Source organism: Cervus elaphus, chromosome 12 (genome assembly GCF_910594005.1).
Source record: "Cervus elaphus chromosome 12, mCerEla1.1, whole genome shotgun sequence".
NCBI lineage: Eukaryota > Metazoa > Chordata > Mammalia > Artiodactyla > Cervidae > Cervus > Cervus elaphus.
This window is the reverse complement of record NC_057826.1, coordinates 76,887,382-76,900,610: the sequence shown is the minus strand read 5'-3', so window position 1 is coordinate 76,900,610 and position 13,229 is coordinate 76,887,382. Positions and strand designations below refer to the sequence as shown.

Here is a 13,229-nt window from a genome sequence, read left to right as displayed (position 1 = left end):
ATCTTATTTTATCTCAGTAATGAAGATACAGGATTCAGTGGGAGAGTGTGGCTAGCTAGAAGATAAAATAACATCACCTACAGATGGATAAATGAACTTGCTCTAATCTTTGAAGGATAAGGTTAGAAGGTTTTGGACTAAATGAGGAATTACTGTTTCATAAGAGCAAGTGTGGTGCTGGAGAAGACTTTTGAGAGTCCCTTGGGCTGCAAGGAGATCAAAGTAGTCAATCCCAAAGGAAATCAACCCTGAATATTCATTGGAAGGACTGATGCTGAAGCTGAAACTCCAATACTTTAGCCACTTGTTGAGAAGAGCCAACTCATTGGAAAAGACCGAGCCTGATGCTGGGAAAGATTGAAAGCAAAAGAAGAGGGCAGCAGAAGATGAGACGGTTGTATGGTACCAGCAAATCAATGGACATGAATTTGAGCAGACTCTGGGAGGTAGTGGAAGATAGAGGAGCCTGGTGAGCTGCAATCCATGGAGTCACAAACAGTCAGACACGACTTAGTGACTGAACAGCGACAACAGCATTAGCAAGAATCATAGCTTTCCAATTGTCCTTATTCAAAAGTGGTTAAAAGAGTACAGATGGATGACAAGTTGACAAAGAGGGTACTGTAGCAGCTTTGATCTATCTTGACTAACCGGAAACATCTTTCCCAGAATGTGCTTCCCATATTGTTCGGACTTAGGGTTGGCCACCAAAGGAACTTGTCTAACATTTGGAGGGTCGCTGTGATGAAGCAGCCACAGTTGTTATATTTGGGGGTTTGTTGCAGGGCTCCATAGACTATAGTTAATTATACATGTTGCTGCTGATCTAATAGCTCATATTATTGTTGACTCACAACTCCTTCACTTCCAACCAAATCTCCTCATCTTCTCTTTGTCTTGGGCCAAGTATGTATGTAGCATGATGCCAAATGACACCTACTTCTTTTAAGGTCACCCACTACTGTGAAACTGAGGGAGGTGAGACAGACAAGTTTTAGTGTGTCTTTGTGGGCTCCATTATCTTCATGGTTCTAGTATATCATTTGAGTCACAGTTCGTCCATGCTTCAGTCTCTATCCAATGTTCTTCTACAAATATTACTCCAACTGACTAACACTAAATTCAGTCTCAATACCAGATACTAAGATAACAGCTTTGTGTACACTCTTTCACCAGACCTAGCAATTGCCTGAATTCTAGTCTTTATAACTAATTTCTTATTCGACACCACTAGTGGTTCTGCTTCTCTGATTGTACCTTAAGGGACAAAAGCCTAAGAAGAAAGGACTAAAGAAATGATTTTCATGATGATTCATGATAACTATACCCAGGTTTGTGATGTGAGCGTATTTTAGGGAAATTGTCACTTTAAATTATTATGGAGCAAGTTTACAGCTTTAGACAACTTTACACATCTTCTGTATGATTGACTTAAAGTCAAGAATTAAGAGGAGAACATATTAGTTGACAGTCACTCTGGACACCTGCTTCCAAGTGACATCAAAGAAGCTTTTATTTAGAATTAAATCCTCTGATCCAGACTACAGAAGAAGCAACCACAGGACTACCATTTCTTGTCTGGGGTCTGCAGGTGTGCATTTCAGCTGGGGTCCTGCAGCAGGGGGGCTCTCGTTTATTTAGTTCTGGGGTTTTTGTTCAGCTTTCCTATTACTTCCAGCACTGGGAGTCCCAGAGAGCACAGAAGTACTTTGCAGAATCTTCCAGCTCTAAGGCTGAAATGGTGAGGCTGATAGACTTATGAGCTTTCTGGAAATTTACAGAGTAGCGGCCGTCCCTTGCATTCCCATCATCTGAATACTGATGAATAAGATAAGTCATCTGTCCACTGGGAAGCTGCTTGTACCAAAAAATGTAGTACTTGTACACGTTCCAGCTTGTTTCATACCGACAGTTCAGGGTGACTGTCTTCCCCACTTCACTGACTATGTGTGGTTGGTCTTGAGTAACACTCTGGGCCACACCAGATCCTATGGGGGAAAAAAAAAAACAAAAACAAGAAAACAGAGCTGAAATAGTGAACAAAATAATGTAGAAATTATGCTAATTTTGGACCCAAATATTTACAAACCAAACTGAAATCCTACGATGCTTGCTTTTCTCCAATCCTCCTTTCCTCCCCAAGTCCCTGTGAAGTAACACGTGCCTGTGTGCGGTCCTTTCACCCTGAACACTCACACCCATGCCTGGAAGCATCCCTACCAGAGAAGGTGAAGGCCAGGAACACCCAGAGCAGGCTGGAGAGCGGCATGAGGCATGGATTCCCCAGCACAAACGTGTCTAATTCTGCCTCGAGCTAAGATTTCAGTGTCTGTAAGTGCCTGGCAGCACATTTACACAGCACCTGGTTCCTGTGTGGCTCCTCCCCCAGACGGGAGGTGCCATTTGTCATGTTCCTAGACCAGCTGGTCTGTGCTCAGGAGGAAAACAGTTTGGCTCACCACAACTTTTACTTTGTCTACTCATGTTTCTCTGGTCATTAAATTTGGCAGATCCTGGAAAAGGGCTTGAAAACAGCAATTAATATTAAAGATTAATTGAGGGGAACTAAAGATTAAACAAGTTGACATACACTGGTAATTATTCAGTAAAATTATTTGCCATCCTGTTTCAGATATAATTTTGGATAGCCTACAAAATTTTCTTGAAATAGCAAGGAGAGATAAGAAAGCCTTCCTCAGTGATTAATGCAAAGAAATAGAGGGAAACAATAGAATGGGAAAGACTAGCGATCTCTTCAAGAAAATTAGGGATACAAAGGGAACATTTTGTGCAAAGATGGGCTCAATAAAGGACAGAAATGATATGGACCTAACAGAAGCAGAAGATATTAAGAAGAGGTGGCAAGAATACACAGAAGAACTATACAAAAGAGATCTTCATGACCCAGATAATCACGATGGTGTGATCACTCACCTAGAATCAGACATCCTGGAATGTGAAGTCAGGTGGACCTTAGGAAGCATCACTATGAGCAAAGCTAGTGGAGGTGATGGAATTTCAGTTGAGCCATTTGAAATCCTAAAAGATGATGCTGTGAAAGTGCTGCACTCAATATGCCAGCAAATTTGGAAAACTCAGCAGTGGCCACAGGACTGGAAAAGGTCAGTTTTCATTCCAATCCCAAAGAATGCTCAGACTACCTCACAAATGCACTCATCTCACACGTTAGTAAAGTAATTCTCAAAATTCTCCAAGCCAGGCTAAAATAGTATATAACTGTGAACTTCCAGATGTTCAAGCTGGATTTAGAAAAGGCAGAGGAACCAGAGATCAAATTGCCAACATCCTCTGGATCATTGAAAAAGCAAGAGAATTCCAGAAAAACATCTACTTCTGCTTTATTGACTATGCCAGAGTCTTTGACTGTGTGGATCACAATAAACTGTGGAAAATTCTTCAAGAGATGGGAATACCAGACCACCTGACCTGTCTCCTGAGAAATCTGTATGTAGGTCAAGAAGGAACAGTTAGAACTGGACATGGAACAACAGACTTGTTCCAAATCGGGGAAGGAGTACATCAAGGCTGTATATTTTCACCCTGCTTATTTAACTTATATGCATAGAAACGCTGGACTGGATGAAGCACAAGCTGGAATCAAGATTGCCAAGAGAAATATCAATAACCTCAGATGTGCAGATGATACCACGCTTATGGCAGAAAGAGAAGAAGAACAAAAGAGCCTCTTGATGAAAGTGAAAGAGGAGAGTGAAAAAGTTGGCTTAAAGCTCAGCATTCAGAAAACTAAGATCACGGCATCTGGTCCCATCACTTCATGGCAAATAGATGGGGAGAGAGTGGGAATAGTGACACTTAATTTTTGGGGGCTCCAAAATCACTACAGACGGTGACTGCAGCCATGAAATTAAAAGACGCTTGCTTTTTGAAAGAAAAGTTATGACCAACCTAGACAGCTTATTAAAGAGCAGAGGCATTACTTTGCCAACAAAGGTCTGTCTAGTCAAAACTATGGTTTTTCCAGTAGTCATGTATGGATGTGAGAGTTGGACTATAAAGAAAGCTGAGCGCCAAAGAATTGATGCTTTTGAACTTTGGTGTAGGAGAAGAGAGTCCCTTAGACAGCAAGGAGATCCAACCAGTCCATCCTAAAGGAAATCAGTCCTGAACGTTCATTGGAAGGACTGATGCTTAAACTGAAACTCCAATACTTTGGCCACCTGATGCAAAGAACTGAATCACTTGAAAAGACCCTGAGCTGGGCAAGATTGAAGTCGGGAGAAGGGGACGACAGAGGGTGAGATGGTCAGATGGCATCAGCAACTCAATGGTCATGAATTTAAGTGAACTCCAGGAGTTGGTGATGGATAGGGAGGCCTGTGTGCTGCAGTCCATGGGGTTGCAAAGAGTTGGACACGACTGAGCAACTGAAGTGAATTGAGGGAAACTGTGAGCACAGAATCACTGTTTAAATAAATATGTGCATTTTGAATTCAATTAACATTATTCCTGGACTGTGACACAGGTAAGACAGAACAAGTCTTATTTATTTTGAGCAACTCTATTGAGGAATAAGTAACATTCCATAAAATTCATCCATTTTGAAATTCCAGTTTAATAATTTTAATAAATTATCCTTCATCCCCAATTATAGCTATTCTCTATTTCCATGCTTGTCAGGATAGAGAGGCCTGGTGTGCTGCAGTCCATGGGATCACAAAGAGTCAGACACAACTTAGTGACTGAACAACAACAACAACATTAGCAAGAAGCATAGTTTTGCTATGGTCTTTATTCAAAAGCTGTTAAAAGAGTAGCGATGGATTCCAAGTTAACAAAAACGGTATTTGATCTATCCTTTTGATCTGTCTTAACTAACTGGAAATATCTTTCCCAGAATGTGCTTCCCATATTGTTCTGGCTTAGGGTTGGCCACAAAAGAAATGTGTGGGACATTTGGGAGGTCGTTTTGATGAAGCAGCCACAGTTTTTATGTTTGGGTTGGTGCAGGGCTCCAGGGACTATAGTTACTCACTCATGTTGCTGCTGATCTGATAGCTCATTGTTGACTCACAACCCCTCCACTTCCCACCAGTCCTCTTCCTCATCTTCTGTTTGTCTTGGGCCAAGTATGCATGTAGCATGATGTCAACTGACATCCACTTCTCCTAAGCTCACCCTCTACTGTGAGACCGAAGGAGGTGAGACATAGACAAGTTTTAATGTGTCTATGTGGGTTCCATTACCCTCATGGTTCTAGTATGTCCTTATGAGTCACAGTTTTCCATGCTTCAGTCTCTCCCTAACTTTGCTCTAGCTGATTAACAATGAATTCAGTCTCAACACCACATATGAATATAGCAGCTTTATATACACTCTTCCACCAGATCTAGCAATTGCCTGAGTTCTAATCTTCAAAACTAATTTCTTATTTGATACCACTGGTGATCTGCTTCTCTGATTGTACCTTAAGTGACACAAGTCTAAGAAGAAAGGACTAAGGAAATGATTTTCATGATGGTTCCAGATGACTATACCCAGATTTGTGATGTTAGTGTATTTTAGTGAAACTGTCATTTTCAATTAACTTTGGAGCAAGTTTAGACAACTTTATACATGTGCTGTAAGGCTGATTTAAAATAAAAAATTCAAGGAGAATGTAAATAGTAGAAAGTTACTCTGGACATAGAAGAAGCTTTAATTTAGAATTAAATTCTCTAATTCAGACCACACATTAAGCAACCACACGATTACCATTTCTTGTCTGGGGTCTGCAGGTGTGCATTTCAGCTGGGATCCTGCAGCAGCGGAGCTCTCTTATTAAGCTCTGGGGTTTTTGTGAGGCTTTTCCCATTACTTCAAGCACCGTGAGCTGCTTTAACTGTCCTTGAGAGCTCCCTTAGAGCACAGAAGTACTTTGCAGAGTCTTCCAGCTGTAAGGCTGAAATGGTGAGGCTGATGGATTTATATGCTTTCTGGAAATTTACAGAGTAGCGGCCATTCCCTGCATTGTTTTCTTCTGAATATTGAAGAATAAGGAAAGTCATCTGTCCCCTAGGAAGCTGCTTGTACCAATAAATGGAGTAGTAGTATGTGGACCAACTTATTTCATACTGGCAGTTCAGAATGACTGACTGCCCCACTTGCCTGATTATGTCTGACTGGTCTTGAGTAACTTTCTGGGCCACACCAGATCCTGTGAAAAATGTGAGAAAACAGAGCTGAAATAGTGAACAAAATAATACAGAAATTAATTTCGGACTGACCCAAATATTTACAACCCAAATTGAAATCATAAGATGCTTGCTTTTCTCCAGTCCTCATTTCCTCCCCAAATCCCTGTGAAGAACCACGTGCCTGTGTGCAGTCCTTTCACCCTGAATACTCACACCCATGTTTGGAAGCGTCCCTACCAGAGAAGGTGAAGACCAGGAACACCCAGAGCAGGCTGGAGAGCGACATGAGACATGGATTATCTGCATAAATGTGTTTAATTCTGCCTCAAGCTAAGAATTCAGCATCTTTAAGTGCCTGACAGCACATATACATAGTACCTGGCTCCTGTGTGACTCCTCCCCCGTACAGGAAGTGGGGTTTGTCATATTCATAGACCAGCTTGTCTGTGCCCAGACGGGAAAAAGTCTGGCTCATTACAAACCTTTACTTTGCCTACTTGTCTTTCCCTGATCATTAGTTTTGGCAGATCCTGAAAAGGGGCATGAAGAAAGCAATTAATATTAAAGGTTTGAATTGAGGGAAATTGAAGGTTAAACAAGTTGACATATATTGGTATTTATTCAGTAAAATAATTTTGCCATCCGGTTTAAGATATAATTTAGTATAGCCTATGAAACATTCTTGTAATCTACTGATTGGTCATTCATTTAGCCTATACTTACTTTTCTCCATCCAGAATCTAGTGATTATTTTAAAACTTTCACAGATCTTAGGTGTTTTGTGTGAAAAGCAATCTTATCCAAAGTAATTAATGTATCTCATCTTTTTTTTTTAACTGAGTTCCAGTACTCTACCTAGATTTTCCAATAAATAAAACTAGTTCAACATGAAATGATTTTTAAAAAATCAGTCCATCTGAATTTATAGTCTATTCAGTGGTTTATATTTAAATGAAATTATAACTGGAATAAAATATTATTCTTTTGAAATCTGATATTGAGTCTTATGTATTAGACTTTGAGGGCAATCAACTATTCAATCCTGTTGCCTCTAAATGTAAAATTGTACTTATTAGATCATGTTTCCTAGAATCATCTAAATGTCACATTTTCTATCTCATTGGTCCAGAGGATTCAGCCTAACTTCTCACTCATTATTATTTCTCTCTGTAAAATAAAGTTAAGATAAACATGCCAGATCTTTCTCTGATGTACTGATATAATGCACTTCTGCAAAACTTAATATCTACAGACTGCAGACACTTAGGACCTGTCAATACCACAGAAGTTGGTGACTGAAGTTCTGTGCACTGTTTCATCTTCATGTGGAATGTTGCTGTCAATCTTCTATTTGGTTTCATTGTTGTAATGGATGAATTAATATAAAAGAATGAAAGGCAAACAGACAAGTAGAAAAGAAAAATACAGACAAGGTCTAAAACAGTGCCAGTTCATGGAATTTAAGATCAAAATGACTCATGAATGAGTGAAGCAGGGAGGCGAGTTTGTATTTATCTGAGACATCTAGTCTTCTGTCCCATTTCACTTCTGAGTGCTGGCAGGTAACCAATGCCTGGGCTTGAAATTATTTGTAACTAAGCAGAGAAGATATCATGAATGACCACATCAGCCTGTGCAGCAGCATGATGTTATAAAATACAGATATGTATTAATAATTGCATAAATATTAGGAAATTGATATTGATGACATTTTTGTCAAAATACAGACCATAATCTTATACATCAGTTTTTATACATGCTCTTTGGTCTTGATATGAAGCTCTATGAAATTTTATCACTTATATAGGTTCTTGTACCACCACTAAAATCATGACACATCTTTCTAAAGAAACCCTCTTTGCATACCCTCCCTATCCCTGCAACTCTTTATAACCCCAGTAACTACTAATCTCCTTTTTATCTCTATATTTTGTCCTTTTAAGAATGTTGTATAAGTAGAATCACACCATATATACAATCATAATAATCCAATAAATGTAAACATACACCATGTAGCCTCTGAGACTGATTTTTCTTTCATTCAGCATAACATCCTGAGGTCCATCTTGGCTATTGTTGTTTAGTCGCTAAGTCATGTCGTACTCTTTTTAGACCCCATGTACTGTAGACTTCCAGGCTCCTCTGTTCTTGAAATTTTCCAGGGAAGAATACTGGATGGGGTTGCCATTTCCTTCTCCAGGGGATCTTCCTGAACCAGGCATCAAACCTGGGTCTCCTGCATTGCAGGCAGATTCTTTACCACTGATCCACCTAGGAATCCCCATCTAGGCTGTTGTAAGTATCAATAGTCTGTTTCTTTTAATCACTACAGACTCACCAACTTATGATGTTTTTACTTCAGATTTTTGACTTTACAGTGGTAAGAAAGTGATACACACTCAGTAGTAACCATACTTCGAATTTTTTAATTTGATCTTTTCCCATGCTAACAAGATGTGGTGTAATATTCTCCGGTGATTCTGGGCAGCAGCAGTGAGCTGAGCTCCTGGCTGGCCCTGAGATCATGATGGTAAACAACCAACCCACTTACATTCACTCTGTACTCATACAATCATTCTGCTTTTCGCTTTCTGTGTATATGTGCTCAGTCACTGCAGTCATGTCGGACTCTTTGCAACCCTATAGACTGAAGCCCACTGGGCTCCTCTGTCCATGAAATTCTCCAGGCAAGAATACTGGAGTGGTCTCCTGTGTCCTCCTCCAGGGCATCTTCCTGATCCAGGGATTGAACCCGAGTCTGCTATGTTACCTGCATTGGCAGGCCAGTTCTTCACCATGAGTGCTGCCTGGGAAGCCCCACTTTCAGTTCAGTTCAGTTCAGTCACTCAGTAATATCCAACTCTTTGCAACCCCATGGACTGGAGCACGCCAATTTTAGTACAGTACTCAAGGAACTGCATGAGATTTTCAACACTTTATTATAAAATAGAATTTGTGTTAGATGATTTCTTCCAACTGTACACTAATGTAAAGGTTGAGCACCTTTAAGTTAGGCTGGGTTAGGAATACGGACCTTTGTCAGTACACAGTACACAGTATAGGACAAAGGTCCATCTAGTCAAAGCTATGGTTTTTCCATCAGTCATGTATTGATGTGAGAGTTGGACCATAAAGAAAGCTAAGTGCAGAAGAATTGATGCTTTTGAACTGTGGTGCTGGAGAAGACTCTTGAGAGCCCCTTAGACATCAAGGAGATCAAAACAGCCAATCCTAAAAGAAATGAACCCTGAATATTCATTGGAAGGACTGATGATGAAGCTGAGGTTACAATACTTTGGCCACCTGGTGCAAAGAACTGACTCATTGGAAAAGACCCTGATGCTGGGAAAGACTGAAGGCAGGAGAAGAAAGGGACGGCAGAGGATGAGATGGTTGGATGGCATCATGAACTTGATGGACATGAGTTTGAGCAGGCTCAGGGAGTTGGTGATGGGCAGGGAAAACTGGTGTGCTGCAGTCCATGGTTGCAAAGAGTCAGACACGACTGAGCAACTGAACTGAACTGAACTGATGGTCCATTTTGAGAATGTACTCAAATTTTTGTATAAGATGTGATATTTAGGTCAAGTTTCAATTATTTCCCAAGAATACCCAATTGTCCCAACCTCACTTGCCCATGAGACTATGTCACCTCTATTGAATTGTCTTTGCACTTTTTCAAAATATAAGTTTTCCCAACCTGTGTAGGTCTACCCCTATACACTTACAAAGTGACATAAACTTAATGATATTTGTTCATTGCCCTTAGAACATTACAGAACCTGCAGAATAGTTTTCTTTTTTATTACTAATATTTATAATTTGTGTTTTTTCCTTTTTTCCATGGATAATTCTATCTAGGAATATATCAATTTTATTAACCTTTTTAACAAAGTTGATTTTGTATTTCATGGTTATCTCCATAGTATTCTTTGTATTTCACCAATCCAACATTTTATTATTTACTTCTTTCAGTTTATGTTGAGTTTAATTTGTTTTTCCATCATCTTTTGCTGCAAGTCTTGATAATAGTTTTTCAACTTTTTTTCTTTAGTAATATAAGTATTTAAAAGTATAAATTTCCTTCTATGTATTATTTTAGCTGCACCTCATACATGTTTATAGCATGTGCTCTCACAATATGTACTTTCAAAGTATTTTCTAAAGTCATTGTAATTGTTTCTTTAACCCATGGTTATTTTTAAGTCAGTGCATGTATTCCAAATGTTTGGGAGTTCTTAGAGACATCTTTTAACAATTGGTTTTCTGTATCAATTCCATTTTGATGAAAGAATAAATTCTGTATAATTTCAGTTTTCCTAAATATATTAAGACTTTTTATGCACAGGCAAATTGTGTGTGTGTATTTCATCTACTCAGCAGGTTGTGTCTGGAGCCTCAGCTGCAGGTTTGGGTACAGGCTGCAGATGCCCGGGGAGCACCGTGCACTTGCTGCACAGAAGTAGGTGGCTGAGTCTCCAGGCTCGGAAGTTGCGATGTGCAATGAGAGCTGTTTGGCGCTCTTATTGAGGGAAACGGTGAATCTTCCCTCTTCCATTTCATTCACAGCTGAACATATGTCTATCAAGAATGCAGGGCCTTTACCAGGACATCGTCGGTACCACGGGAAGTAGTCAAACAAACTGCTCTCATAATTACAGTTCAGAATGGAAATCTCTCCTTTCTGGACTGTCAAAGATTGAGGGCTCTGTTTCACCTGCTGTTGGTCACTTTTTTCCTTCTGTTGTCCATTCACCCCTGCTTAAAGAGATAAAAGCCATTAGTTCCATAAAACATATTTCTTGTTTAAAGTTTCTATCTGCATGAACTTGTTTGCAATCCAATTTTCTCAGTCCCCCTAATTAATGAAATTAGGGAAGAATTTCATTAGGGAAGAATTTCATAGGGAACAACTTACAGACTAGCTGAAGCCACAGAAACAAAAATTATGCTCCCAGTATCTTGTCCATTGTTTCTGGCATCAGTGCTCAGTGGCCACTCAAGCTCCTCTTCTGCGCTTCTCAGCCAGCTAGAACTCTGACTTTAAATTCACACCTGCTTTTATTCAGTAGGCCTCACCCTCTCACAATTGCTTTCACTTAAACCTCTCTCTCTCAAAAGTACTAGTTCTCATTCGGTGCTAATTTAGAATCAGCAAAAATCAAATTAATAGGGAATCAGAAATGCGCTCTCCCAACTTAAACAGATAAAGAGCATGTTAGAATTTCTCCCTTCTTCCTTTCCTTACACCTCCTAGAAGTTTAAAAATCATGTATCAGGACAACTTGATGTGTTAATAGGGAATACCATTATATTACAATGGGGAAGAAGTCACAAGATTAGTATGTAGGGGGCATTTCTCTCTCTCTTTTTTTTTTTTTTTTTTGCAAACTACTTAAAGTGCATTGAGAATACACAAGGGGCAAAATATGTCATAACTAGCTAAGCTTCCCTGGTGGCTTCCCTGGTGGCTCAGACGGTAAAGAATCTGCCTGCCAAGCAGGAGACCAGGGTTTGTTCCCTAGGTCAGGAAGATCCCCTGGAGAAAGAAATGGCAATCCACCCCAGTATTCTTGCCTGGAGAATCCCACGGACAGAGGGAGCCTGGCAAGGTCGCAATGTCAGAAACAACTGAGTAACTAACACTTTTACTTTCACAAGCTAAGCTTAAGCATTAGAACATAAAGAATAAATAGTCTTTTTGCCCTGGTGGAACTTAAATTTTAACACCATCATTCAGATGTTTCCACACTTTACATGACCTTAAGAAAAAAAAAAGATAAATAAATTTCAATTTATATTTCTTCTAAAATATAAATCAGGCAAATAAAATATTTCCAAGAATAGGCATGGAGAAAATAAATTGAGAAGCACTGGAATAATCTAGTCTGGAGGATCTTTGCTCTCCAAAGGATAAAATTGACTAGAAAAATTCTGCAGAATTCAGAAGATATGGGACCATGATCAAATGAAACATTTTTGGTAGTTCTCATCCTGTGTTACATCTTAACCTCACAGGTAAAATACAAAACTATGAAGAATCAGTTTGGCTTTTGAGGTCAACACATCAGGGTATAGAGACGGAAATCAAGGAGTGCCTCCTCCAGCACAGCAGGTGAGAAAGACCTGAAATGGGGCCGAGCGCCTAATGGAAAGACAGACACATATAATTTGGCAAATGGGGAGTCAGGGGGCCCTCCGGCTCTCCATGGCAGGAAGACAAAATGACTCCTTTCAGCCCGCACTTTTATTGGCAGAAAACACATGAGATCATGAAGGAATAGTTAGTTATACTGGAGAGTTTGATTAGCACACCATAAAGAGAAGAGTAAAGTTAAGGCTCTGCTGTTGATCAGGAACATCTTGTTTTGTTTCCATGGGGACGGAGGCAGGTGTAGGCAGTGAAGCGGAGCAGAGAGCAAGTCCACCCAAGAATGTCCCTTTGGCATGCTTACTAGGACAATCACGAGGGCGCAGTTTGCAGCACCCTCCAGTCATGGGGTAGGTTCTGGTCTCTGCTCCGCCAGGCTGCAACAAAGGAGCTCATATTTTTGAAGCACAGAGAAGAGTCTGTGGTCTCTGCATTGATGTGATCTCAGATACTATCAAAGAAAAACATCTTCACGGTTCAACAGGAAACAATGATAACCATTTCCACTCCTCAATCTAATCCCATCTACTCCAGCTCTCTAAGGGCATTTTTTATTGTTTGTTAAATGTTGCTGTGTTTTCTTTTTTATTCATTTTTTTGTTGACACATGTCTTCAGTATATATTTATTAGCGATACTAAGTGCCTACTAAATGGTCATACTTGGGTCTCATTTAAGAAAGAGACAGAAATAACAATCTTCAGTCAACCCACTCCCAATACTCAAGTACATTCACATAAAAGCTACTATAGAGAAATGTGTTTCTATATGATGTACCCAAGAAAATGATAATGGGCTCAGTCAGAGAGAGGTTCTGATGGAGGAGCTGCTTGAACTGGAACTTACACCATCACTAGATTTCTTAGTAAAGAATGGGGTAAGGAAATTCTGGCACCGATTAACTCTGTATGATTGGAGTTTGGG

At 39.8% G+C, this 13,229-nt stretch overlaps 3 gene segments (V, D, J or C); all 3 read right to left on the bottom strand.

The window, feature by feature from the left end:
* Positions 1-13,229, bottom strand: part of LOC122704631 — a 284,386-nt gene that overhangs the window by 176,292 nt on the left and 94,865 nt on the right.
* Positions 1,489-2,327, bottom strand: LOC122704644. The segment is given in 2 exon segments: positions 1,489-1,988; positions 2,221-2,327. Coding segments are annotated over 2 exon segments (369 nt in total).
* Positions 5,838-6,441, bottom strand: LOC122705798. The segment is given in 2 exon segments: positions 5,838-6,175; positions 6,393-6,441. Coding segments are annotated over 2 exon segments (387 nt in total).